Source organism: Netta rufina (assembly GCF_964035555.1).
Source record: "Netta rufina genome assembly, chromosome: 26".
Lineage (NCBI taxonomy): Eukaryota > Metazoa > Chordata > Aves > Anseriformes > Anatidae > Netta > Netta rufina.
The window spans coordinates 4,880,581-4,907,278 of NC_140150.1; the positions used below are offsets into that span (position 1 = coordinate 4,880,581).

A 26,698-nucleotide genomic window follows, 5' to 3' on the forward strand; every position below is an offset into this window, starting at 1 on the left:
TCGAGCTGGGGGGGGGGGGCGTGGGGGAGCCCCGGCCGCGCGGGGGCCGCTCGGAGCCACTCGGAGCCGGGCGGCGGCGGCGCGCAGGTGGGGAGCGATCGTGTCACGCGTGGGGGGCTCGGGGGGGGGGCGAGAGGGGTCCCGGGGGGACACGAGCTCGGCCGGGGACCCCCCCCTTTGCCGTGGGGTTTCCCCGTTTTTTATTTATTTTTATATTATTTTTTTTGCGTGGAAATCCGCGGGAGCCCACGCGGGAGGGGGTGCTGGGGGGCGTTGGGGGTGCGGCTGGGGCTGGGCTGGCCCCAAATGTGGATGGGGAGGGGGCAGCCCCCAAGAGTGTGCCCCCGGGGTGGGGGGAGGGATTTGGGGTTGGATTTGGGGTCTCCTTTGGGGTTCCTTTTGCGGTTCCCATTGGGGTTCCCTCTGGGGCTGCCTTTGGGGTCCCCTCTGGCGTCCCTTTGGGGTCCCTCTGGGGCTCCCTCTGCAGTTCCCTTTGGGGTTCTCTCTGCAGTTCCCCTTGGGGCTCCCTTTGGGATTCCCTCTGCCTTGGGGCTCCCTTTTGGGTTCCCTCCGGTGTCCCCCCTGCAGCCCTTTTGGGGCTCCCTTTGGGGCAGGGACAGCAGTCCCCACAAACGTGGCATCCCGTTGAGCTCCCTCTCCCCCCCTTCCATGGGCACGGAGCTCTCCCAGAGCTTTATTTTTAGATTTTTTCCACCCAAAGCACATCCTCAGGTAAGCTCGCCGTGCCCAAACCGGAGCTCGTTGTGCTCAGCCCGGGGGGAGGATTTGGGGGCTCAACGGGTGGCCCCAGCTCCGCAGGCGATTTGGGGTCCCCGGCACAGAGCCCTGTGGCTGGGGCACCTCGGTTTTGGGGTTTCCTTCTGCTCGATGAGTGGGATGGATCAAAGAGGGAAGGAAAAACCCCAGAGCTGGCACTCGGGGGTGTTGTGGGTGGTGCTGGAGCCGTCTCCCTCTCTAAGGGGCCGTCGAAGCGGTTGGGGCATCGCTGGGGCACCGAATCCGGGCTGCAAACGGATGGCAAGTTAAAGAAAAAAAAAAAAAAAAAACAAGTTGGAAATGCAAATTGCTCCTTCCTTGAAACTGCCCGAAGCCGGGTGCCTCCATCCCCGTCCCTGCCCCACAACCGGGGGAGCCCGTCGGGAGATCCGCTAGGTGCCGAAATATCTGGCTTTTATCAGACCTTTCCCGAATTGATGGCGTTTTGACCCAACGGTGGCGTCTGCGCTTGGACGCGGGGCTGACACGTCGAAGGCTGCCGTTCGCAGTGCCTGGGTTTTATTTCCAAGGCGGTGACCTATTTATGGGCTAACGCCATCCGGGGGCACGCAGCCACCGGCGGCGCGGAGGAAATGACGGCCGCCGCTCGCAAGGGTTAACCCGGAGCCCCCCGGCGCTGAGCACCACCGGCTCGCTCGGGGCTGAGCATTTTAGAGCCCCGGGATGTGGTTTTGGGGACGCTCCCCAGGCCCCGATGAGCCCGATGGAGGAGCGGCGAGGAGGAGACGCGCGGTGGCAGGAGGAGAGCGGGTACCCGCGGAGGAGTTGCGCATCGTCCGGAGCTCACGAGGAGGGAAGAGCGCACGTGGTGGCGCGGGTCGGGGCTGGGAAGGCGACGAGGCTGAAGGAGAGGGGCAGGGAGGAAGGACAAGGAGGTGGCCTCGGTGGTGGCATCCGTGGTGGCCCCCATGGTGGCCTTGGTGGTGGCCTTCGGCGGTGGCTGCAGCATGGGACCCGGTGCCGGAGGGACCTGGCGGTCCCCAAGGACAATTCCCAACCCCAACCTTTCCTTGCTGGCACGGGGGGGTTCTGGAGAGGCAGCCCCCGGCCTTGTCGTTGGAGAGCATCCCCAGCAGGTAATTAGCTGGGTGTTAATTAGTAGCCTGCACCTCCTGATGCACGGTGCTCCCGCTGCTCCTCGTTAAGGACCAGGGGTTAATTAACAGCGGGGGGGGGGGGGGCACGGCATTGGCTTTTCCCAACATTTTCACCCAAATGGTGCGGTGGGTGCTGGCGGAGGGCCTGGAGGCCAGGAGCTCTGGTGGGCTGTGCTGATGTCACCTCGTTCGTTACCTTCCCAGCTAATTACCCCTGAACCTCACCCCCCCCCCCCCAATGCACAGCCCTGGGGGTGGTCCCGGGGTGCAGGAGGAGCGGAGCCGGGTAAACACGTTTCAAAAGCATCCCTGGCGCTCACGCAAGGCAGCGTGTTATTCTTTAATCTGCTCTGGGAAAAGGCTCGGACACCTCCCCGGGACAGAGCGGGCATGGCCTGAAGTCCCCAAAAATTGGGGATAATGTGCAAGCTGGTCTGAAATCCCCAAAATTGGGGATAGCATGCAAGGTGGTCTTCAAACCACGGCACCACAACCTCTCCTGGCTCTGGGTGCTCGTAGCTCAGGAAGGAGCCCCACCATTTCATCCGTGTCACAGGGAAATAATGAATTATTAGCTTTCTCTCTCTTTTTTTTATTATTATTTTTTTTAATGCTGCATGTTAGTGGGTGTAAAGAAATGGCCTTGAGTGCTGTAGTGCATGAGTTAACGTAACTTGTTTGTCGTGGGGCCGACGGGCTTTCTCCAGAACCAGTGGTGGTGGCTGCAGTAAGTATTCCTGATTTTTTTTGGGTGGCTTTATTAGAAAATTGGGAACACGGCTGTAAAGGAACCGTTGGCAGCACGGGGGTGGGATGGAGAGAGGTGGCAGTTCAACCCTCTCGTGCCTGCGATGCTCCGTGTTCGGAAATAGCAGCGCCGCTCTTAGGAAATAAGCCTCGTTAGAAGGATTCCCATTCCAAGTATTTGGGGCTTTCGGTTAAATTTAATCGGTTAATTAAATAAGGGCAGCTCTGGGAAGCACCGCCTCTCCTCGCTTGCAAGCGGTGATGTTTCTGGCTTGGTCTCTCGAGCAGCGTGCGGCTCGCACATGCCGCCGGCACGCGCGCGCTCCTCTTGGCCCTGCGGTGTCGGGGGGGCACCAGCCCCCAGAAATCACTCCTGGGGGACCAACACCCCGCATCTTACACCATCTGTGAGCCATCCTGGCTGCCTTCCCCGTGCCACCTTCCTTTATCTGCACTGGGCTGCTTGGGGTCACCACTGGTGGCGTTTCCCTGCCCTCTCCGAGCAAGCCCCCTTGGAGCGGGGCTGCGATTTCGGAGCGAGCCAGAGGCTGTGTGCAGGGGTACTTGGTGCTCAGGGCGTTGTGCTGGGCTCGGTGGGGGTCTCCAGCTTGCAGTCTTGCAAACGGGACACGATAATAAACTTGGAAATTATTTTCCAAAAAATGTTGTGCATCCTCCCCAGCACTGATTTGTGCCCACCCGGGGCGGCTGCAGGCAGAGGTTGGGTTTTATCCCCCCTGCAGGCGTGCAGGACCCTCGATGTAGGGTCAGCCCGCTTGGGTTTCACACCCGTGCTCTCAAAAGGCTGCTGAGGATGAGGAGTAATTAATAAATTAACACAGAGTTTTTGTCACTGCGGGGGGTTGCTGTGGTTGAGGCTCACCTGGCCGAAAATAAATGTATTTGTCGAGGCTTTTCGAGGCTTTTTCGTTCGATGCTTTTACGAATTGAGAATCCAAGTCTGATAGCTGCATTTATCCTGGAGAAAACACGACATTGGAGCAGAACTGGCAAAAAACAAGAAGTTTCTTGCTTACCCCGTGTTAAATTAATACGAGTTCCTCCTTGCCCGGCGGTGGCACGGGTGCTGTCACCCCGTGGGGACCGGGGCTGGTGGCCGGAGCAGCTCGGAGGCACCAGAAAATCCCACCCAGGTCTGGCAGCTCGGCTCCTCCTTACCCATAGGCGTGGCTGCTGTTTTGACATGCAGACAGAAGCAAATCTGTTACATATATGTTTTTTTTTTCTATTAATATTCTTTTTTTTCTTCTCCCTGGGCTGGGAGGAAACCCGGCGAGAGGAGGCTGCCGGCTCCCTCCCGATGGCAGCGCAGCGGGGAGCGGGTGCCAAGCAGCGGGCAGCGGGCTGGCGAGAGCTTTCTCACTTTTTCAGGACGGTTTATGTAACCTGCTGGGAAGCAGTGCTTTTTTTTTTTCCTCCCCCCCCCCGTTACATAATGCTGCCTTAGGAGAGCTGCAGGAGATCGCCTTCCCCTCGCACCGCCACCGGCCCCGTGCCACCGCCACCGGGCTCGCCCCGCGCCAGCCTCCGCCGCAGGGTGGTGTCAGCCCGGATCCATAACTCCATGGCTTTAAATGATACTTTTAACATAGATTTCAATATATATTTTAATCCATCTCAATATATATTCAACATATATTTGAATAAATGTGTCCTAGATATTTTAATGCATTTAATATATATTGTAATCGATATATTCTAATAGGTATATTTTAATATCCATTTTAATACCTATCTATATCAATTTTTTTAATATATATTTTAAAAAGTCACCGTCTGAAGTCGTGTCCCCCACCCAGATGTAGCAAGCAGGGGGCTGGGGCACGGTGCCTTGCAGCCCTGCTCCGTGCCTCGCTCAGGATTTGTCCCGGTGAGCGGGGTCGGTGCCGGTGGCCATCCCCAAAGCGTGCCAGCACCGAGGGCACGAGGGCTCCGAGGGCGAGATGTATCCACGTGCAAAGCTCCCGATTGCCTCCAGCCCTGGGAATCTCCTCCCTTTGAAGGCCGACAGCCCGTAAATGTTTATGGGCTTTTGCTTTCGCCACTATATGTTTGTCTTCTGGAGTAAAGGAAGGGAAAAAGAGGAAAAAAAAAAAGGTTCTGGCGGTGTTTTCTTGTGTTTTTGCACTTGGTGTCGGAGCTCAGGGTGTTTGGGCTCCAGGGCTGGGCACTGCGTGTGGCTCCGGGATGTTCAGGGCTGCGGCAGCCGAGCTCGGTCTGTGCAAGATCTCTCTTGGAGGCGACCTGGAAAAATGATGGATTGCAAAAAAAATGCAGGATCTCCTCGGGGGCAGCGTGTCCGCTGGTTACGGTGCCTTGCTGGATAGCCAGCCGAGCAGCCAGAGTGGTTTTAACGGGTTTATATCACACTGTAAGCTGCAGCAAAAGGGGGGGGGGGGGGGAAACAAACCCTTTTCTGCCGAAATATTTGTTCTGGCAGGGGGCGAAGGGTAGCGAGCCATCCTGCTCACTTGTTCCTCCCGCTGCACCCCAGGCTCGAGGGCAGCCTCTTATGTCTGAAACAGGAAAAAAAAAAAAATCAGTTATGAGCTGGATCCTCGCTGAAACCACTTCAGAAGCTGAAAAATATTAGCGAGGCGAAATGATGAAGCGAGTGTGAGAGGAACACATGCCATCGGGCGCGAGTTAGCCGCGTGCAGCAGTTCCCTTCCCCCCCTCCCTGCGCTCTTCGTCGCCTAAAAGCCGCCTGGTGCCGCGCTCCCAAATCCCCCCGGTGTGCGGGAGGGGAGGGAGCAGCTCCCTCTGGGGGACTGGTGGCACTGGGGGACACGGGGCTGGTGGTACTGGAGGATGTGGAGCTGGTGGCACTGGGAGGTGGCAGTGGGAACATGGGGCTGGTGGCACTGGGAGGTGGCAATGGGGGACGTGGAACTGGTGGTAGTGGGAGTAGGTAATGGGGGATACGGGACTGGTGGCACTGGGAGATGGCAGCAGGGACATGGAGCTGGTGGCACTGCAAGGTGGCAATGGGGGACATGATGCTTGTGGCACTGGGGGACATGGGCTGGTGGCACTGGGAGGTGACAGCAGGGACATGGGCTGGTGGCACTGGGAGGTGGCAGTGGGAACATGGGGCTGGTGGCACTGGGAGGTGGCAATGGGGGACGTGGAACTGGTGGTAGTGGGAGTAGGTAATGGGGGATATGGGGGAGGTGGCACTGGGGGACATGGGACTGGTGGCACTGGAAGGTGGCAGTGGGAACATGGGGCTGGTGGCACTGGGAGTTAGCAGCAGGGACATGGGGCTGGTGGCCCTGGGGATATGGGGCTGGTGGCACTGGGAGGTGACAGCAGGGACATGGGGCTGGTGGCCCTGGGGATATGGGGCTGGTGGCACTGGGAGGTGACAGCAGGGACATGGGGCTGGTGGCATTGAGAGGTGGCAATGGGACACATGGAGCTGGTGGCACTGGGAGGTGTCAATGGGGCACATGGAGCTGGTGGCACTGGGAGGTGGCACTGAGGAAAAAGAGGCTGGTGGTAGTGGGAGGTGACAGTGGGGACATGGGGCTGGTGGCACTGGGGGACATGGAACTGGTGGTAGTGGGAGGTGACAGTGGGGACATGGGGCTGGTGGCACTGAGAGGTGGCACCGGGGAAAAAGAGGCTGGTGGCACTGGGAGGTGGCAATGGGGGACATAGGGCTGGTGGCAATAGGGGACGTGGGGCTGGTGGCACTGGGAGGTGGCAGCAGGAACAGGGGGCACACTCGGGGCGCAGGGAGCCGCCTGCTCTCCCCGCGAGACAGAACCGGGGGGTGTCCCCGAGCCGGGATGTCCCCACAGCCTCGGGGACAGAAGGAGTTAATGCCACCCGCGGGCTGTGAGCTCACAGCGGCAGTACACCGAGTTCGAGTTCGCTTCAGTCCACCGTGAGTCATGGCTCACCCCGCGCGCTCCGCGGGGACGGTTCAGCAGGGTGCGTGCGCGGCGGCGGCGGCGGCAGCGCCTCTGTTTGTGTTTTGTTTTTCCTCGCAAGAAAAAGTTGCCATGCCCGGCTCCCCGCGCTGCTCGCTCCTTGCACAACGTGGCCCCCGGGAGGTTTGCTCGGGCCGCTGATTTAAAAAAAATAATGAAAAATAAAAATTAAAAAAAAAAGGGTGGGGGAAGTGAAGTGGCTAGGGTTAAAAAAAAAAAAAAAAAAAAAAAAAGTGAATTTTTAATTGAAGCGGTGACACATTTCGAAAGCAGCGATGTGCGAAACGGTCCCGAATCCGGGCAGATTTGTGATTTAAGAGCGAGGCAGGGAGGCAGAGCCCCAGGTGGAGGGGATGTGGTGGCTGCCCTGGGACCGTGCCGGGGCTGAGCCGAGGTTTCTTCGGAGCTGCCTCTGAGCCTGCGGTGGTTTGGGGAAGGACGCGGTGTGCCTTCGTGGGAAGCTGGGCGGATCTCGGAACAAGCGGCTAACGAAGCAGCAGGGCCCTGGAGGTTCCTCTTCGTCACGTTTGAGGCCGGCTGGGCTCATCCATCCCTCCGAACGGCCGGCTCACTGTGCGGGGAGCCGGGCTCCTGTCTGATCCCGCTGCTCACCCCGAAACAATCCCAAATGGCATCGGGTGCCGGCCCCGTTGTTGGTTGCTCGGTCTCTTGCTCGGTCTCGGTTGCAGGTGTCTTGGAGCCTCTCACCTGGGAAAAATTGCTGGTTTTTTATTTCCTTCCTGCCGCACATAAACATTTTGCTCAGTATTTGTTTTCTTAGAGGAAAGCCTTTTCCCCATCGCAGGGAGGCGACGCCGCGGTGAAGTGGTGAGGAGATGCTCCAGCTGGGGTCGTCCTTCCTCGCCCTGCACCGGTGCGCTGGGGACGGGGACAGGGACGGGGACAGCCCCGGGGCTGTTGCTGCTGGTTCCCAGCCTGACCCTTGCATTTTGAAGCAAGTGTTGCAATCCGAAACTTGCAGCCACGGCGCGGTGGCGTGGAAGCGAAAGCACTCTGGGCTGAGCGGGTCTTAAAAAACAAACCCCGGGACGCTCAGTGCTCGTTTTTCCATTCTGCTGAGCCACGCCGTGACTTTCAGCAACGGGCAATAAAAAAGTTGGAGAGAACAGAGGCGTATTTTTTTTTCTCCTTTTTTCCTAAACTGATGCTGAGATGCCGAATGGCGCGGGATGGGAGCAGTGAGCGAAACCAGCCCTTCGGTCACTGCAGGAGAGCGTTGTGCTCGGCGGCTCCGTGCTGTGCCCACGCTCTGCAGCCTGCACCTGGGGTGCTCGGGGCAGGGGGAGCTGCCCCTGGGTCCCCATCGTGGGGATGGGTTTGGTGACAGCAACACATGCGACCCCGTGCGCCCTAGGGCAGGGTCCGACACGGCTGGGATGTGCCCGGGGCTTAAAACCACAGCCTCACTTCTCCCTTCTTGCGAAATCCTCTTTTAGAGTGAAGCGTGGGGTTTGGTTTTATTATTTTTATTATTTTTTATTATTTCCCCCCCCCCTCTCCTTCCCAGCTGCTCGGGACACCGGTTCCCGTCGCCCCGTGCCAAGCTGGGACCCCACGAGCCGGGCTCTCACCCACCCGTGGGGGAGATCTGCGGGGCGAAGTTTTGACTTTTGCAGCTGAAAAGTTCCCGGAATGCCGATTTCTAGGAACTGTGGCCCGGGATGGTCGCGCAGCAGGGTTTTGTGAAACTCGAGCACGTGGGATACCTGCCTGTCCTCAGCCCCGGGTCAGACATCTGCGTCCCATTCCCCGCTCTGATTTTTTTCTCCTTTTTCTTCAGGCTGGATGATAGCGGCAGCTGTGCGGAGAGGGGGTTGTGAAACCAAAGGGCTTGTTTTTACGGGGTGGATTTCGGTGCGGGGCAGCGCTGGTGTCCTGCCCATTCTCCTGGGGCGTTGATTTGGTGCTGTGGGGTTTTTGTTCAAGGGAGTTTCTTCAGGATGCTTCCTCCGACCGTCGCGGGCTGTTTGGCGAGCGCATGAGCGGTGCTGCAGGGGAGCGAAGGCGGCCAGCACCTAGGGGTGAAGGCACCCCCAACCATGCAGAGCTTAAAAGGAAAGAAAAAAAACAAAACACTTTTGTTATGCTTGCTCTTAAATATACAGTAAAAAATGCATTTTTTGTGAAGCAGCAGCTGAAATAATGCCGGTGAGGGCTGCTGGCGGTGCTGATGTGCCCATGGGTGCCGTCGGCTGCGCTCCCTGGGGAGCAGCATGGAGCTGGGCCCCGGCCGATGCTTCCCCTGCTCGTGTTGATGGGGAAACAACGAGAGCGTGGGGATGAGGAGGGGGCAGCAGCTCTGCTTCTGAGCAGCTCGAGGGTTTTGTGTGGGCGGCAGCTCCTCCTGACTCACTTTGGGCATCCTCATGTGCGGGGTGTCCCCAGCCTGTGAGCATCCTTGCTTCCTCTTGTTCTGCCAGAAGCTCGTTAGTGTATTTCACGTTAATTAGCGTTTAAGTAGAGGTTGCATCCGGATGCTGAAGCCTCTGGATTTATCTTGGTTTTAAAACTTGTTTGGTCAAGCTCTTCAAGTAAAGATTTATCAGCGGAGCTGTTTATCAGGTCAGCTGGTACAGCAGCGGCTGACCAAAAGCAAGTTAAAAACCCAAACAAACCCTCTGCTTTTAGAGCTCAGAAATGGCTCTGCCACTCTGCAGCACCAGGGAAAAAGGGTTTGGGGGGGCTGGTTTCAAGGGCCGGCGTCTGTGGGTGTCCCAGTGCTGTGCTCAGAGCTGGGACAGGGGCTCTGGAGCTGTTTTGGGGTTCGCATAGGACTTTTTTTCGGAGCTGCAGTGTGCAGAAGTGCCCTGATGTAGGCTCAGGTCACAGTGTGGATCCCTGTGACCCCCTTCCCGTGGTGCCCACCAGATGCCATTTGCCTGCTCTTTGAGCATCGCTGGCCGGGCACATCCTTGGTGGACCACGGCGCCGGAGCCGAGGTGCTGAAGTCTCCACACGCACGCTCGCGCCCCGCTGCAGGGGTTCGTTTGCTTTAATTAAACACCATTAACCTCGCGGCACCGTCGTGGCTAATGGAGCGACGGGAGAGAGGGCCGTGCTTGGGGTAGCTCTGTCAGAAACGCTGAGCTTTTGCGCTGGGTAATTAATTCCCTGCCTTCACGCTTGGCTTCCACGAGGAGAAACGTCCGGCTGGGGCATGGCGAGCGAGGTGCCACTGAGCCCCCGCTCCCCGCGCCCGCGGGCATGCGCCAAGCCCAGCGAGCGGCACATTTCCTCCGGCTGTTTGTTTGAAATTAATGGGAAGTTTGGATTCCCTCCAGCTCTCCCCCGGCTGCACTTGTGCCTCCGAAAGGCTGCTCCGAGCTGGAGAGGAGCGGGAGCAGAGCGGTCTTTTCCCTGCGACTGCGGCTGTGTTTTTTTTTTTGGGGGGGGGTAGGCGAAGGCTCTTCGAGCTCTTTCACAACGTGGACAGCATCTCTTGTGGGCTCCGTCCCTCCCAACCGCTGCTGACGCAGACCTTCTCCCCCTGCCTTGCGTTGGATGCTTGCCCTGGATGACTGCACTAATTGCTTACGTCGAAAAATAACGAGGAGGATGCGGGTGGTGTATTTTTAGATGTCTCTCGGTGGGATTTAGCAACCGGCGATGTGGAGCTGGCATCTCCGGAGCCGGCTTCCCCATCCCCGCGGTGACGCTTCGTGGCCCTTGGGAGGTTGTGTGCTGAGAGGTGCCTCTGCTTGGGCGAGCACCCCGCTTTCGGGCTCCTCCTGGGCATAATTATCTGCAAAAAGGGGTTCCCTGAGCCATGCAGCATCCAGCTTTGGTTGTGCCGCACGGGATGCTCGTGGGAGGCTGAATCCTGGCGGCGCCGAGTCGCGGCGGTTCCCAAATCCGCTGGAAATAGCACAAAATCGGTGCTTTTGGACCCAGAATCTCGGAGTCTCATTAAACGTTACCCCGAAGCTTGTTGTAGTTGGGCATGGCCCCAAGCAGTTCCCTCGCTCCTGTTTGCAGCTTCCACGCAGAGCCCTTTGTGTCTCGCTGGCTTCCTGCGCCGAGGGGAGGCTGGAATTCGGCTCGTCCCTCCCAGCGCTGGGTGCAAGGAGTGCAATTATTCTTACAGCCTGACTTAGCTGCCCTTGGAGCTGAAAGCATCCTTTCTTTTCTGTTTATGAAACCCCGAACGGACGATTTCTCCTGCTGCTTACCATCAGCTTCCACACCAAGGGCTGTGGGAAAGTTTCGCAACGATAGGGACTTTAATAGATCTGTTTTATGTCTCAAAAACCATTGCTTTCTAATTCTGTGTCACATGTTTCCTTGATTACGTCTTGCGCAGCGGTGTGGCTACCAAAACAAGTCCAACGATCCGAAGGAAATCATCAGGAAATATTTTTTTCCCCAACTTGAGGCCATTCCTTTCTCACCAGGCAGCGTTCGGCCAGGGGGTGCCAGGATGCACGGGCTTCACCCGCCCCGGCCTTGCATTGCATCCTCGTGACACTTCCCCGTGCAAACAGCCACCACAGACTCCCACGAGTGGCTCCACACCCGTTTTAAAGGAAAAAAAAAGAATAATCATCCTCGTGTGCTGCTCATGCTGTGTGTCAGCAAAGCGTTCCTGGCCACCAGAGCGGGCACATCCCCGTACCTCGCATCGTGCACCGGCTGTGGCCAGCGCCTCTCCCACATGGCTCTTGTTTTGGGCAGTGCTTTGCCCCAAAAAAGCCGTTTCTTAGGGACTTTCTGCAAATTTTTGGGATTCTTTCGGTGGTGGGTTTTGTGTAGTTTTTAGAGCTGCGTGCTGTGCCCGGAGGTCTTCCCGCCTGGGGAGAGACCCCGCGGCGACGCGTAGCCTCAGCACTTTTTTGGGTGTTCTTGGTGAGCGAGAGGAAACGAGGCGTGCCTGTGGTCGAGCTGTTGATTTAAGAATAATGCAGCCTCTGACGAAACAGCGAGTAATTCCTCGTGGAAAATAATCCTCATCGATGTGTCATGGCTTTGGAGCACAATGCTGGGCTGGTGCAAACGCTTCTAAGCCAACGTAGCTGGGCACCTCGGCGTGTGCCCAGGGGGCTTTGCTGCTCGCCCCTGAGCATCGGGGTCTCTCCTGGCATCACCGCTGCCCCAAAGCAGCCTTCAAGCAGCAGCCCTGTGCTGACGTCCCTTTGGTGGCTCTCGGTGCTCCCTGGGGTGAAATCCAGCCTCCCACTGGGGCCAGCATCGTCGCGGGAGGTCCCAGAGGTTGGGTACGGGGATGAGTCCCTGCGTGCCAGGAATCCATCGGCCAGCACGTGCTCACCTGCTGGCACAGGTTTTTGGTACAACTCTTGCCGGGGGAGTCCCTGCGGCACCGGGAGAGGTGTGGCAATGACCCGGGGGGCTCAGCGAGGTGAGAGCATCCCCGTGGCTGTCCCCGCTGCCGGGCAGGACGCCGGGGACACGGCACGGGGCTGCGTGTGCTCGTGGTGGTGGTTCGGCGGCGCTGAGCCTGGGTGGCCCCTGGGAAGGGATTTTCCGCTCTGCATGCTTGAGATGTTCTCTAAACTTCCTGCAGGGCCAGCAGAACCAGGGCTCTCGAGCTTTTAACCCTTTCCCCTGCCTCCTGCCCGCTCTCTCCCCAGCTCTGCTGCTCCAGCCCGGGGACGATGACGACCGACGAGGCCACCAAGCCCGAAGGGGAGGTGCAGGCGGCCGCCCTGGCCGAGCGCGGGGAGGACATCACGCCCGCTCAGGACCGCGGCGTGCTGAAGGTGAGCGGGGTCCCACGGCCACCACAGCCCTCGGGGCACCTCGTGGCACGAGGGGACGAGCATCAGTGCCGCGGGGAGTGACGAAGGGGCGAGCGTGGCTCACGGAGCCGGAGAGCGCGGCGCAGATTCAGCCCGCTCGATGAATTTTCACTGCGATTGTGCTTCTAATCGGATTATTAGCTGCAAATCCACAAAGCATTTTTGTGTGTGACTCACAGACATTAGAAAGAGCGCATTACTTAGGTCATCCAGTCTGCTCCACAGCCCCTCTTTTCATATTCAGGGCCGTTTCTGGATAGTTCTGCTCACCAGCACTTGCGCTTCTCCAGCTGAATAGGACCTTCCTCTAATAATAGCATCCTCCCCTGCCTCCATCCTCAGCTTGGGAACTGCTTGTTCCAGGCTGTAGCAATATAAAAAAAAAAAAAAAAAGTGTTGACAAGAAGCGAGTAGTGAAACGACACACCCCTGCGAGTGAAATCTGCACGGGCTGAAAGCACGGGGAATTTGGGATCGCTCCCCGTTGGTGCTGACACCTCCGCACCGCGGGCTGAACGCGGCTCTGTGTGGGGCTGGCTTGTAGGGGATGGTGGAAGGGGCAAAGGGATGGTTCCCCCCCGACCTCCCCATGTCTTAAGGCACCTTTGGGGCGTGTGTTTATGTATAAACATGTACTGTAATATATAATATAATGTATTTATTTAATATATGGGTGTTTATGCAGCCTGAGGTCTCCGTGGCTCCGTTCTCATGGGTGCTTTCCCTCCCTTAGATCATTAAGAGGCCGGGCAACGATGACGAGTCTCCGATGATCGGGGACAAGGTGTACGTGCACTACAAAGGCAAGCTGGCTAATGGCAAAAAGTTCGACTCCAGCCGCGATCGGAACGAGCCCTTCGTCTTCAGCCTGGGCAAGGGTAAGGGGACGGGGTCCCCGCTCCCATGGCGCTAAGGGACAGCACCAGCACGGTGTTATTTTTTTGGGGTGTGCCTCCCTTATTGTTTTTTTTGGGTTTGGGGTTTTGTGTGTGATGTCTGCCTCTCTCCCAGGCCAGGTGATCAAGGCGTGGGACATCGGGGTGGCTACCATGAAGAAGGGCGAGGTGTGCTACTTGCTGTGCAAGCCGGAATACGCCTACGGGGCCGCCGGCAGCGCCCCCAAAATCCCCTCCAACGCCACCCTCTTCTTCGAGGCAAGTACGGGGCCGGGCTGCCGCGGGACAGCTCGCTCGCTGCCTTCTGCCTTGCCAGCCAGCTCCTAAAAAAAAAAAAAAAAAAAAAAAAAAAAAAAAAAAAAAGCACAAAACAGCTTGGATTCCTGAAACGTGTCCCTCCGCTCCAGGAACCGGTGCCAGTGTTTTCTCAGAAATGTGTGTCTGAGCCGGAGAGGCTGCGGCCGGGGAGCAGCCCCGCGGGGAGAGCGAGCAGAGCCCTGCTTTAAAAAGGCAGGCGAAAAGGGGAAAACAGCTCGGAAATGCCTCCCTGGGCTGAAAAATCCCTCCCCGGCGCTGCTCCCGCGCTGCCTGGGGAGCCGTCCCCCTCGCACCTTCCAGCCCCGGTTGCCTCCTTGCCTGCAGGATTCCTGAACTCCCTTTTACTGTTACTTTGTGTTGGGCTTCAGGTGCTGGCCGTGGCCCAATTCCTAATAAATCGGGTGTATTATGCTGTGGCTTTGGAGCTGGCTTTTATGGGCAACTTCTGCTCGTCAGCTGAGCGGAGAATTAGTTTGCTTGGCTCCCCGGCTCGGGGCTGAACTGCTGCTTTGTGGCTTCCCCGTTGTTTTTCTCCTCTCCTTCCCCTCCACCCCCAGCTCTGCCTACCTTCCCTTTAATTCTTCAGGTCGAGCTGCTCGATTTCAAAGGCGAGGACCTGTTTGAGGACGGGGGGATAATCCGGAGGATCAAGAGGAAAGGGGAAGGCTACTCCAACCCCAACGAAGGCGCCACGGTGGAAAGTGAGTAGCGGGCTCCGCGGGCAGAGCCGCACGCCGCCGGGCTCTGGCCGAGCAGGGAGGGCAGCGGTTAACTTTTGGGGTTTTGGTGAGCTCCGAGGAGCTGCCCTTGGCACGGCCCGCGGCTGCCGTTCCAGGGCTGCTGGCTCCGAGGGTTTTACTGGAAAACCTCGAGGCGCGGGAGCAGCCAGCTGGTGATGGAGCGGCCGGGCGAGGACAACCCGCGCTCTGTTTTTCCCGGTCCTTTCTGCCGTAGGACAAACATGGGCCTGCGAGGCTGCCGGGGAGGGTGAAGCCCCATAGGGTTTTGGGGTCAGACCCTTCCTTTTTGCACATTTACCCCTCCTGCGTCCCTGCCTGAGTGGCTGCGTCCAGGGCCAGTGTGGGGGATGCTGAAAAACCCAGGCTCTGCCTCCTGGTGGGAATTTTTCAGCAGTTCCCCTGGGCTCCTTGTGATGCTGATCGTTGGTTTGGGGCTTTCTATCGCATCTGCCGCGGCACGGAGCCTTGCCTTTTCCTTCCCATGTGGCCAGGGGACGGTTGCAGGCTTCTGGTCACCGCTGACAGAGGGGATGAATTAATGCAAGGGGTTTGTGGAGCCAGCTGTGCTCTGAACCCACATCGGGAGCCGGCTGGGTGACGAGGAGCTCATCCCATGCAGCTCCTTGCTCCCAGAGCCTTCTCCAAGAGCAGGACGCAGTAATTCTGGGCACGTTTCTGGAGCAAACATTTCACCTAGGCGGTGAGAGCCAGGTTTTTTTTTTCTCTCTCCTCCTAAGAACAACTCGGCCATAGATTTAGAGCTACCACGCGGTACAGAAGGCATCCAGTTTCTTCTCCCCATTTCAGAGCTCCTGTTCGCTAAAGAGGGTCCAATTAACTTCCATTAGCGAAGGAGAAATTGGATCTGAACTCATAAAACTCCCTGCCTGAAACGGCCAGTTCTTCTCCCAGGGTTTTTTAAGGAGATTTTCTTGTCCCACACTGATCTCTCCGCCCGTCACATGCTCGATGTCGTCGCCGGACCCGGCTTGGAGTAGGGTTTCAGGCTGGCTTCACCGTCTCCAAGGTTAACCGAAGAGACAGGCTAAATATAATTGAAACCAGCCCAATTCCCACCTGCCTTTTTAGTGCTGTTTTTCTTTCTTTATTTATTTTTTTATCTAAAGAGGCTGCTGGGGGCGAGCACGTGGCGGGCAGCGGCGTGCCCGGGGAGTGTTCCTCCTTTTTCCTTCGTGTTGAGCTGTTGGCAAACGCAACGGTGGCGCGATAATTTGGAGCAGGTTGGAGGCAGGGAGAGGGAAATCACAGCAAGTGGTTTCTCCCAAAGGACACAGAGGTGGCTTCTTGGGGAGGGCTCCCCTGGGGTGCCCGCCGCCCCAAAGCCCGCTTGTTCCCAACCTATTTCAAGTGAATGCTTGGTTCTAAGCGAGCACGGAGAGCTGGGGGCGCACACGCACAGTGCAAATACTCGAGCTGAGTGCCCTCGGAGGCAGCCTCGTGAAACGGGCACTGCTCGTGCAGGGCAGAGATGGGGAGCTCTGGGCTGGTCCCAGTGGTGGTGCCGCTGCGATGCTCTGAGCGGTGTGTAACTCGTTTGCCTCCCCGCACACCAGGGGTCACAGACCCCTAAATGTGTCTCACTGAGAAAGGAGCAGCAAAAACAACCTGGGAAGCATTTTGGGGTGCAAATAGGCTTTATTTGTCTTTTTTTTTTCTCCCACAAATGCAGCGCTATTTACCTCGGAGCTTTGCTCCTGGCACCAAAGGTGGGACCCCGAGGAGCAGCCCTGGGTTTTGTGAGCCCAGCCGCCTCCGTGCGGGGCTGCCCCTCGCCTCGCTCCCCCCAAAACCCTGTGTCAGCTCTGGGAGTAGCCCCGAGGTGCCCGGCGTCGCCACCATAACCAGGTTGGCCAAAAACGTGTGATTACCGGGGTGAGCATCCCCTGGCTGGAGTTTTGCAGGCGTTTTTTTTTATATAGGTTTTGAGTTGTACAGACCGCAATTCGCGGTTCCGATTCCTAAAACGCGGGCTGCAGCCGAAATCCCGCATTCCAGCTTTTGTTACAACCTTTCCCCCCCCCCCCCCTCCATCCTCCCCCCCTCCTCTTCTCCATTTTAATCTGAGTACAAATTGCTGTCAGCACATCAAGTTCGTGTGCCAGCCGCGCTCGGTACACTGTGTTCTGAGCTCTTCAAAAACAAAATCGCTGCAGGCACCGGGAGAACAATAAGTCAGCGCGGCAGCCGAAGGGATGTGCGGCGGCCCAGCGGGGGCTTTTCTCCCCGTAATCCAAGAGCAGCCGCAGCCAGCTGACCTGCTGCACACAGCGCCCAAACGCTCCTGGAAACCAGCGCAGAGATCTCCCCGTTGCTTTCCGTGTGATTAAAATGGAAGGAAAGCTTTTGTTTTTCTTTTTTTTTTTTTTTTTAACCCTCCGAGCAAGGGCTGGGAGCTCGCATCCTCCCCGGCAGCCTGTTGTAAGCAGCGGGCTCGTGGGGGTGCTGCCGCGTCCCGCTGGTGATGGGGTGACCCTGGGGAGATGTGGGTGGGTGCTCGTTTTGGGGCCAGGCGGTGGGCACGGCTCAGGCTCACCAGAAAAGGCACCTGGATGGCAGGGGGGTGGCATGGTGCCATGGGGATGCCCGTTTTGGGCTGGATGTCCCGTTTTCCTGCACCTAAGGAGATGAAGCAGGGGTTAGCCCCGGAGGTGGGTTTGCTGGAGGGTTTTCCACGTAGTCTTGAAGCCCGGTGGCAGGTTGCTGAAAGTCGTGGCTGTGCTCCTTGTCCTGAGCTGGCTGAGAGCGTGCAGCATGTGTCCCCTCGCTGCTGTGCGCCCCTGAGGGATGCAGGATGCGTCCCGGCGTGCTGCAGGGAGCGAGCATCCTCTGCCACCCCTGTGCCGTGCTGTGCCGGGGACCTGGCGTTACACAGGCAGGCTGCAGAGGAGAGCATCCTCCGGTGATGTTATGGGATGGCCCTGCAGGCACATCAGTGACGAGCAGAGTTTAGCACCTGAGTGCTGGAGCTGCTCGTGTTCATGCTGGTGCTGGTGCTCACCTCCCCGTGACATCCAGAGCCAGGTGCTCTGCACCCTTCAGTAGCTCAGGATCCATCCTGCAGCCACCAGGTCACCTTTGGGTCCCTCGGTGGCTCGCCCTTTGCCGTTTGGGGCATTCCCTGCAAGAGGTTTAAGGGAAACTCGTTCCCTGATCTGCAGCACCACGTTTGAAGGGCAGAGGCATCACCGAACGCTGCACCACCAAGGTGCAGGATGGAAAGCAGACCATCACCAGCTGGGCACAGGGTTGTTTGCTTTCCCAGGGTCTCTCCCCATTTTGCCAGCATTTATATGGGCACGAGAAACCCTTCCTGCTTCAGCTCTGCAGCGTGCAAAGGAGCTCGTGGCTGTCCGGTGTGGGTCTTTCCCACCCTGGGGGCTGCCAACACCAGCCCAAACGGTTGCAGATTCTTTAAGCAGTTCTGACAGCGTTATTGCCTGCTGTGATTTCTCTCCTCTTAGAAGCTTTTTTTTTTGGGATTTTCTGTGGTAGGTAGGAGTTTCTTATGAAATCCCTTTTACTTTACATTTGCTTGCGCGCTCGCGTGCACTTGGGAGGGCAAAGAACACGCGGTGCCCCCCGCCCAGGCGTGCAGCGTCCTCGGGATCAAATCAGTAAAGAACAATCTCGCCGTGGAAATCACGCCAGGAGCACCAGGTGGCGAATGTGCCAGGTACCCGCTGTCCGCTCCGGCTGCGCCTCTGCCAGCTCCCCGGGCTGGAACAGCGCGGCCATTGGTTGAAGATTAAAAAAAAAAAAAAAAAATTAAAAAAAAAAAAATGTTTATCTTGTACTTGCAGTTCTTAGAGGCAGGAGAACACGGCCTTGTTTTTGAGGTATAAGGCAAGGGTATGGCGCTGTATAGGAGGCTTGTAATCGCCGTGATAAACTCCGCGTGGCGGCGTGCCAGGAGCAATATCCAGTTCCAGTAAGGCTGACTCGCGCAGCGGCGCACGAGGGGAACATATTAGTCATTATGTTTATCTGTTGTCTGCTCCTTGCTTAGACAAGATACGGCTGCCTTGCTTCGTTAGCCGTGCTCCTTCCTGAGCCCTCCTGCCCCTCTCTGTCCCCCGGGGGCTCATTCGGCTGTCAGGCGGTGCCCCCCGTGCTCCAGCATCCTCCCGCTGCTTCCAGGGCTCCAGCTCGACCGGGGGCTTTTGCTGGATTTTGGGAGCTTGAGGAACGTGTGGTTACCTGACAGATTTGCCCCCAGCCCTGCTAAAAGCAGCTCCCTAAGGCAGCCAGCGCCGCCGATGGGCAAAATCCTTTGGGAAAGGCTTTTTTTGGGGGGAGCCGGGGATTCGGGTCCTGCACGGCACCAGCTGCCTGCAGCACATGGGGCTCGCTCTGCCCTGCAGTTCACCTGGAGGGCTTCTGCGGTGGCACCCGCTTCGACTGCAAGGACGTGAAGTTCGTGGTGGGCGAAGGGGAGGACCACGACATCCCCATCGGCATCGACAAAGCGCTGGAGAAGATGCAGCGGGGAGAGCACTGCGTCCTCTACCTCGGGCCACGGTAAGGGGCGCAGGAGCTCGGCTTGAAGCTTTTCCGACCTCTGCGGCTGCTTTAGCCTTGGTGGAAGACAGCAAGCACGGCAGGAGGGCTCTTCCAGGAGAGGCTCGGGTTAGCATCGCCAGCAGGGCCAGCCAGAGGGGCGAGTGGCACGCAGGCAGGAATTTGGAGACGGTTTTAAAAGCAGGTGAGGTGGCAGGGGCTGCATCCAGCTCCCGTGGCTGGAAGGAAAGATTCAGCAGGGCTTTTTTCCTGCACAAGTAGGGAGAGGTGTAGAAAAAAAACAGAGGTGATGGCCCCCGGGTGCATCTGGAGAGGATGGTCCCACGTGTGTAATGCACATAGAAAGCAGCACATCTTTGCTGCTGTATCACACAAAAATGTTAGTGAGTGTAGAGCTAGATGTGAAAGCAGAGCGAGCACCTCGGGTGCGTGTTCATGGCCAAAGCCTGCCAAAATGAGGATTTAGGGACTTCTCTCCAAACCCTAACAACCCTAACCCTAATTAAGACCCTAAAAAACACGTACAAAGCCAGTTTCTCCCATCAAAAAGTGCTCCCAATGGAAGCCTTTGGGTACACCTGAGCTCCCTTGGGGAACCTTTGCGCAGCCCCACACACAGCAGGGCTCTTTGGGGGCTCTTTAGGGGCTCCTTTTAGGTGGCTTTTCCACCTGCATTTTAAAGGTGCCGGTTCATCAAGGAGGATATCTGGAGAGGAGAGGGATGCAGGCAGTGGAGGGCGCATGGGGCTGAGGACAACGTGTGCCCGTTGTCCCCTGGGTGCCCCCCAGCGCAGCCCCTCTGATCTCTCCCCATTTCTGCCCTTCCAGGTACGGCTTCGGCGAGGCAGGGAAGCCCAAGTACGGCATCCAGGCGAACGCGGAGCTGGTGTACGAGGTCACGCTTAAAAACTTTGAGAAGGTGAGGGCAGGACTGGCCCCGGGGTGCCCGGGAGCTGCTCCTCTTGCAGCATTCACCCTTTGTCCCTGGCGTGGCTGCGCCGCGGCCCCTGCTGAAGCAGAGACGTCAGCAAAGGATCGCTGTGTTCTTAATTTGTTCTTGTGTGTTGGTTTGTTTTATTTTTCTGGCCGGGGTCCAAGGCTGGTTCTCTTATTTGTTCCTAGGCTTGTTCCTTTTGTACTTTTTTTTTTTTTTTCCCTCCTTGGGCTGCACAGAAAAAAAAAAAAAAAAAAAGAAAAAAAAAAAAGAGAAAAGTTTTGTGTCCCACCAGCCAGCCGGGGCAGCCAGGGCCGGGGTGATCACTGGGGGGGCTGCACACAGGGGCTGGGGACAGGGACAGGGACATGGGGACAGCACAGGAGGTGCCACTGGGACGGGGCAGGTGCTGCTGGGTCCCCAGCCCCAGCTGGAGCAGGGGATGGTGGCAGGACCCTCTGCTTGCCCTCTCTGCTGAGGAGGTCTCTTCCTACCCACTTTTTTTTTTATTTAATATTTTGGGGCTTTATTTTATTTTTATGCTGGGATTTTTCATCCTGTGAGGTTGCAGTGGATGAACTGCAGTGGACGGACTGTGCCGTAACACTGGGCTCAGGGGAAATCCCACACCCAGCAGTGATTTACCTGGTGCAAAGGGGTCCTCTGCACTCCGGGCACGCACCCCACATGTGCCACAACTATTTTCCTCTTCCCTTTCACCCAGCCCCTCAAACTTAACAAGCAGCCACCTCTGCCCTATGCAACACCACCCTGACAAGCTCCACTCATTAAAAAGAAACCCCAGAAAGCCTCGTGGATCCACCTGGCTTGCAGCATCCCATTCATTTCCCTCGCTTCACCACTCTCCAAGGGTGTGCGTGCCGGTGGGGCCGGCGTTTGGAGGTGCGCGGTGCCTCCATCCCGGCGTGCTGGTGGGTGCTGTGCCCCACGGCCGTGGCTCTGAGCGTTTCTTTGCAGGCCAAAGAGTCGTGGGAGATGGACACCAAAGAGAAGCTGGAGCAGGCTGCCATCGTCAAGGAGAAGGGGACGATGTACTTCAAGGTTTGTGAGCGTGGTGACACCCAAACGCGAGCGGGGAGCTCGGAGCAAATCCTGGACATCCAGAGGCACCCCTGAAGGGGTGTAAATGTCAGAAATGTGCCCCCAAACTTTCCCCGTCCCTCTCCCCATATAAATGATGAGCTCCATGGGAGGTGCAGCCCCTGCCCGCCCCTTCCCTGCCCTCGGTGATTTCGGGCACAGATCCTCTGCCTCCCCAGCTCAGGTTCCCTCTTTGCTCCATCCCAGGAAGGAAAATACCTGCAGGCGGTGATCCAGTACGGGAAGATCGTGTCCTGGCTGGAAATGGAGTACGGCTTGTCCGAGAAGGAGTCGAAAGCCTCCGATTCCTTCCTGCTGGCTGCCTTCCTCAACCTGGCCATGTGCTACCTGAAGCTGCGCGAGTACACCAAGGCCGTCGAGTGCTGTGACAAGGTGCGGGGCCGCGGGTTTGCTTTTACTCTTCCCCCCCCCGTATCGAATTTGTCCGTGTGCAAGCAGCAGTTTGCAAACAGCAGCGCGTTGTTGGCATCCCCACCGTGCCTCCTGCGCCCTTTGCATGCGTCTGTGTCAGGAAATTATTAATTCTTCGATAAAGGGCTTGCATTTAACGAGCTTGCCTAAGGTTCTTAATCACGTAAGGCTGGCTGCCTTAAGCAGGATGGTAAGTCGCCCGTGAGACGTGTCTGGGACATGAAGCTTTCATAAAATAACAGGAAGCAGGGAGACAAAAACCTGTTTAATCCGAAGGAGATCCTCGGGTCCACGTGCAGCGTTCCTGCGTGATTCCAGCTCTGTGGGGGCTTCTCTCCTGCTGACCCTGCCACCCGCAGCGGGGTCTTGTGCAAGGAGATATTTTAATCAGCTAAAATATATCAGTAAAAATTACATAAAAGTATATAAAGTATATAAATTATACATGTATAGCTGCCAACTGGTTATGGAAACAGGTGAATTCTTGCAGAGCAGGATGCTCTGGAGACTCGGAGCCTTCTCCTTTGTCCTAATTTGAGCACTTTTAGTGAGGCTTTGAGCTTAAGGAGGTCTTTGAAAGCCACCCATTGAGCAAACCTAAACCAGGAGGGCACGGGGCTGCACGAGCAGTGCCCACACAGCACTGGTGCTGCAAAATGAGGGAGCTGCTTCTGGGGAGCATCTTCCCTTGCAAGGAGCTGATGGCATTTGCAGGCAGGGGAAGGTTCTGCACCTCTGCTCGTGGTGACACGAGGCGTGAAGCCACGTTGGTGCACGTGGTAGCTGTGGCCATGCTGTGGATGTGTGTGCCCCGAGGAGGTGCTGGGCTCTGGCGAACTCTGTCCTTCCAGGCGCTGGGGCTGGACCAGGACAACGAGAAGGGCTTGTACAGGCGGGGCGAGGCCAGGCTGCTGATGAACGAGTTCGAGCTGGCAAAATGTGACTTTCAGAAAGTGCTGGAAGTGAACCCGCAGAACAAGGCCGCCAGGTCGCAGATCTCCGTCTGCCAGAAGAAGACGAAGGAGCACAACGAGCGGGACAGGAGGATATACGCCAACATGTTCACCAAGTTTGCGGAGAGGGACGCGAAGGTTGGTGCTGCACAAGCGGCCGGGCGCCCCGATTTGGCCACGTTGAGGGATGCTCAGCAGGCTCGTGGGGAGAAAAGAAGGGTTAAAACGGAGGAAATTGGACATCGGGTTGAGGATGCTGAGGTTTGGGAGCACGGCCTCCAGCTGATAGAGCCTGGGTGGGAAGGAGCTGGTTGGTTCTTGGTCAGCAGAGGACGCAGAGGCTGCTGTCAGGTTGTCAGTAAAAGCATTTATGGTGTGGGCTCTCGACAGCTGATGACAGGTTTGGTGTTTGGACATCGCTCCGCCGGCCGTAGCCGCTGGCCGTTGATGACCTCCTGGCCACTGGCGGCCTGGGTGAAGTGAAATGTCATCCACCCCCTGGCAAGGCCAAGGGTATTTTGAGACATGATAGTATGGATTTCCTGAATCTTGTAACCCAACGCCCTGCTCCTCTGCTCGTACAAGAGATCGCTTTCGCGTAACAGGCTCTAATCCAAAATTCCTCCAAACAAAAACCGATGCACGGTGTACTGTAACGGGAGAGGACACAGCTTTGCAAACACTCTGTACGGGTAATTTTTAGTATAATCTCTTCTGAACCGGTGCCTGAAAGTGAGGCGGTGGAATAAGTGAGTGCTGCGGGCAGGGAGCAGTCCTGCCTATGGGGCTGCGGGCTGTCAGGGGCCTCGTGCTGTGGGCTGCATCTTATATATGGGCTGCAGCTATAGCTCTTATATGGGCTGTAGCTATAGCTTGTGTATGGGCTGCAGCTATAGCTTGTCTATGAGTTGCAGCTGTAGCTCATGTATGGAGTGCAGATGTAGCTTATATATGGGCTGCCCAGTGTATGGGCAGCAGGTATAGCTCATATATAGGCTACAGCTATAGCCCAGTTTATGGGCTGCACACACAGTATGTATATGGGCTGCAGCTATAGCTTGTTTATAGGCTGCAGCCATATAGCCCAGTGCAGGGGCTGCAGCTGCAGCTTATATATGGGTTTGCAGCTCTATATCCCTGTGTAATGGCTGCAGCTGTAGCTCATAGATGGGGCTGTAGCTGTATAGCCCAGTGTAGGGGCTGCAGCTGTAGCTCAGCCCTCTGTCTCCCCTCCGAGGGCACCACCTCCTCTCCTTGTGGCACCGTGTCTGTCTGTCTGGGCTCGCTGTGCCAGTGCCCTGCAGCATCGGGGCAGCTCCCATCCTTCCCAAAGGCTCACCCAGAGCTGGGACAGACGAGGTCTCACCTCCACGAGCAGCCGAGCCAGGAAAGCAGGCGGCTGGGGTCCAAGGGGGGTCTCTTCTGCCCTGCTGGGCTCAGCCTCACCTCCGAGCCCTGGCATCGCTGCCGCCGGCTGCTCATCATTTCACCTCATTCCTGACTCTCTGTGGTTCCTTTGCTTTTTTGCAGGAAGCGGCTAGCAAAACCGGGGTAGAAAAAGAGGCAGAGAAAGCGACTTGTGCACAGGGGCTGGAAACGGCCGGTGCTGAAGGCAAAGAGGCCGAAGGCCACGTATGATGGAGGGGCAGGAGGAAGGGAGAGCCTCCTGCCCTCAGCCTGCACAGAGAACGGTTTTTGCCAGGACTCAAGGACTCGCCAGTGTTTTCTTGTAAAGCTTGTTACAGTTTGTGTGATCGTGGAAGCAAAAGCGCCTCGCAAAGAAAAACAAACCCAGTCCTGCTGCCGCGGGCACGCTCACGGCTGGGCGCGAGCAGCGGGACGGCGTGGGACCACCGCAAGCGGAACAAACAGCTTTCCAAAGGAGGGGGGAAAAATAAATAAAAGTGGAAGCTCTTGGCTCCCGGGAGGTTTGCGCAGACAGCTCCTCACAGCTTGCTGGACTTGGTGTCGGCTGGCTGTGCCACGGCCTGCGTCCTCCGAGACGAGCTGGGACGTGGGAGCGCTTCGGCAGGATGCGACCGAGTCCTCCGGCACCGGCAGAGGCAGAGCAGCCTCCTCCTGCGCTGCCTTCATCCTCCTCCTCCTCCTCGCCCCAGGGCTGGGAGGGGAGCTGCAACAGGGACCTGGCACCCTGGCCCCCTGTGCTCGCTGAGTTTTCTGTCAGGGTGGGTTCAGGCTTCTCCTGTTGGTCCCCTGCACGTGTCCGAGGGTGTTGCAGCACGAGAACGAAAGCCTCCTGCGTGCCGGCCACCTCCTGTCCCTCGGGGGAGGCGATTCCCCCTCCTGCGGCTGCGGAGGCGTTTCTCATCCGTGGTGACCCCTCTGCTTAGGGATTTACAGTTCGGCTTCAAAGCACTGTTTCATTGGGGGAATTTATTTTTATTTTAAGAGGCTGTGTTTTATTTCACTGGAGGGTGAAAAAAGGGTTTTCCAGCGCTGCTGCTCGCAGGTGCCTGAATCGCAGCCGGCAGTGGGCTCAGATTTTTAAACGGGGGTTTTATCGCTTAGCTGGGGCCCAGGTGAAAAAGAGAAGCAGCAGGTTGGCACCTCGAGGGGCAGGAAGCGAGATAGGTGTTGTCACTGAGCCGGTACCGCGGGCTCGTCGGTGAGCACCCCGTGCCGGTGCTGCTGCTGCGACCTCGCCCGTCGCCTTCCTCCAGCCTGTTGGGTGCTGTCACCACCTTTGGAGAACAGCCTTCAGTTTTTTTGGTTTTGTTTTTTATTTTTACTGTCTGTTCTTTGTAATACCCCTTTTGAAGCTTGAAAATAAAGAACTGAAAAGAAAAAAAAAAATGGAAAAAAAAAAGGCTCCTCTTTTCTCCATCCTGCCGTGAGCAGCCGTGGGGGTGACGGGTGGGGATGCACCAGCTCTAGTGGTGGCTCTATTCCTTAGGGAATTATCGGTGTCCCCCGTTTTACAGGGGGTGTTGTTTGGGATCTCAGCAGGGCTGCTTTTCCTGGGCAGCTTTATCCTGAGGCCTTTTTCATTTGGGAGATTCGGGGCTGGAGCTGCAGGATGCATCGGTGGCACGCAGGGTGGGTGCTGGGGAGGAAAGGCTGCTGCTAGGAGTGCTGGAAGCAGGGGCTCTGCAAAGAACTGGCTTTTATTTATGAAAGCAGTGCAAAAAAAAAAGCCATTTTGGGTCAGCCCAAGCCATGTTTTCCTTATGAAACACCCCTGGCTTGCTCTGTGGAAACTTGCCGTTTCTGGGCTTTTCCCCCCTATTTTTAAGCATGTTTTTATTTCAGCTGGCTTCTCGAGGCTTCGTACTTTTCTCCTCCTTTTAAGAGAAAATTGAAGGTGGGCAGACGAGGACAGTTGGGAGGTTACTGGGAGCATTTCACACCCAAGGCATCGAAACCCCTGGTGCTGGTTTCATGCAGCTCCGAGCGCCGTGCACGAGCTGCAAATAAACCCGAGCAGCGACGCAGAGAGGGGCTGCTGTTCTCTTCAGCAGAAATGGGAGACAATTATTCACCCAGAGCAGCTTTTTAGGCTTTTCAGAGCCTTGCTGCTTGCTCTGCAAGGCGAGGGTCTCGCTGTCTGTCCCTCTCCGTGGCTCAGGGTGCGTCGAGGACGCCCTTTGCTGGGCGCACGGTGTTTAAATGCCATCTAGTGGGCCTGGGCTGGGAAGGGAGGCTGAGATGGGGTTTGGCGTGTGCATGGCTGGGCAAGGCCAGGCTGAGCCCAGCAGGGATTTGTGCAGCTTTGTTTTGTCCAGCATTCAACCAGGGAGAACCTGCAGGCAGCCCTGGCAGGGGGAAGTGGGCTGGGGGGAGCGGGGAGGCAACACAGGAGCAGCATCGCGCAGGGGCTGGGTCCCCTCACCCAGTGGGACCAGGGCTTGGAGCAGAGATTGACCAGCACAGGGCCACGGCTCGGAGCAGAGCAGGGACCAGCACCACCCTAGGGCATGCAGAGGACCCCCCCCGGCATCGCCCCTGCATGGGCTTCCCCCACACACGCATCGTGCAACCAACCCAACTCCCCTCGTTGTGACACCAAGATGCCATTTGGAGGTGGAAAAAAGGGAAGTATCCCTAAAAAGAAGAGGTGGCATCCCCTGGGAAGCTATGGAGCCTGCCCTGCAGGGCTCCCACAGCCGGTACCGGGTGGAACCATGCACCCTAAAAGCCCCTCAGGGTCTGCTTTATGCCCCACTCCCACGGGCTCCCTGTTTTCTGGGATTACCGCGACAGCTGCCGCGCTCTGCCTCTCCCCACGGGGCTGGCCGGCAGCCCCTGAAATCCTATTACCCAGTTGCAAGAGAAAGAAAAAGTTAATCGCATCCTCCACTCGCTCGTCCTCCGTGGTGGCGTGGGGCTGGCGGAACCGGCGTGGGGCTGAGCCCGCGGTGCTGAGCCCATGGAGCCGGCCCCGGGCCGGTA

General features: G+C 57.4%; 1 protein-coding gene across 3 annotated transcripts; it reads left to right on the forward strand.

The window, feature by feature from the left end:
• On the forward strand, window positions 1-25,107 carry FKBP5 (FKBP prolyl isomerase 5). 3 transcript variants are annotated; one of them, XM_084301873.1, is made up of 11 exons: window positions 1-87; window positions 12,208-12,336; window positions 13,109-13,253; window positions 13,387-13,529; window positions 14,176-14,290; window positions 18,712-18,868; window positions 19,697-19,787; window positions 20,781-20,864; window positions 21,111-21,296; window positions 22,187-22,426; window positions 23,819-25,107. In XM_084301873.1, the coding sequence occupies exons 2-11, from the start codon at window positions 12,232-12,234 to the stop codon at window positions 23,924-23,926; spliced, it is 1,374 nt and encodes a 457-aa protein (XP_084157999.1). In that variant the 5' UTR covers window positions 1-87; window positions 12,208-12,231; the 3' UTR covers window positions 23,927-25,107. The 3 variants fall into 3 exon arrangements, with proteins under 3 accessions (XP_084157999.1, XP_084157998.1, XP_084158000.1); XM_084301872.1 differs by lacking the exon at window positions 1-87 and adding an exon at window positions 655-732; XM_084301874.1 differs by lacking the exon at window positions 1-87 and adding an exon at window positions 1,361-1,364 and having other exon boundaries at window positions 12,205-12,336.
• Window positions 25,108-26,698: the final 1,591 nt, after the last annotated feature.

Bases quoted from the DNA above. Each gene is read 5' to 3' on its own strand.
- FKBP5 (XM_084301872.1), top strand. From the start codon at position 670: ATGGGCACGGAGCTCTCCCAGAGCTTTATTTTTAGATTTTTTCCACCC. The intron at 12,337-13,108 runs GTGAGCGGGGTC...TCCCTCCCTTAG, and splicing joins AGGACCGCGGCGTGCTGAAG to ATCATTAAGAGGCCGGGCAA. The intron at 13,530-14,175 runs GCAAGTACGGGG...TTAATTCTTCAG, and splicing joins ACGCCACCCTCTTCTTCGAG to GTCGAGCTGCTCGATTTCAA.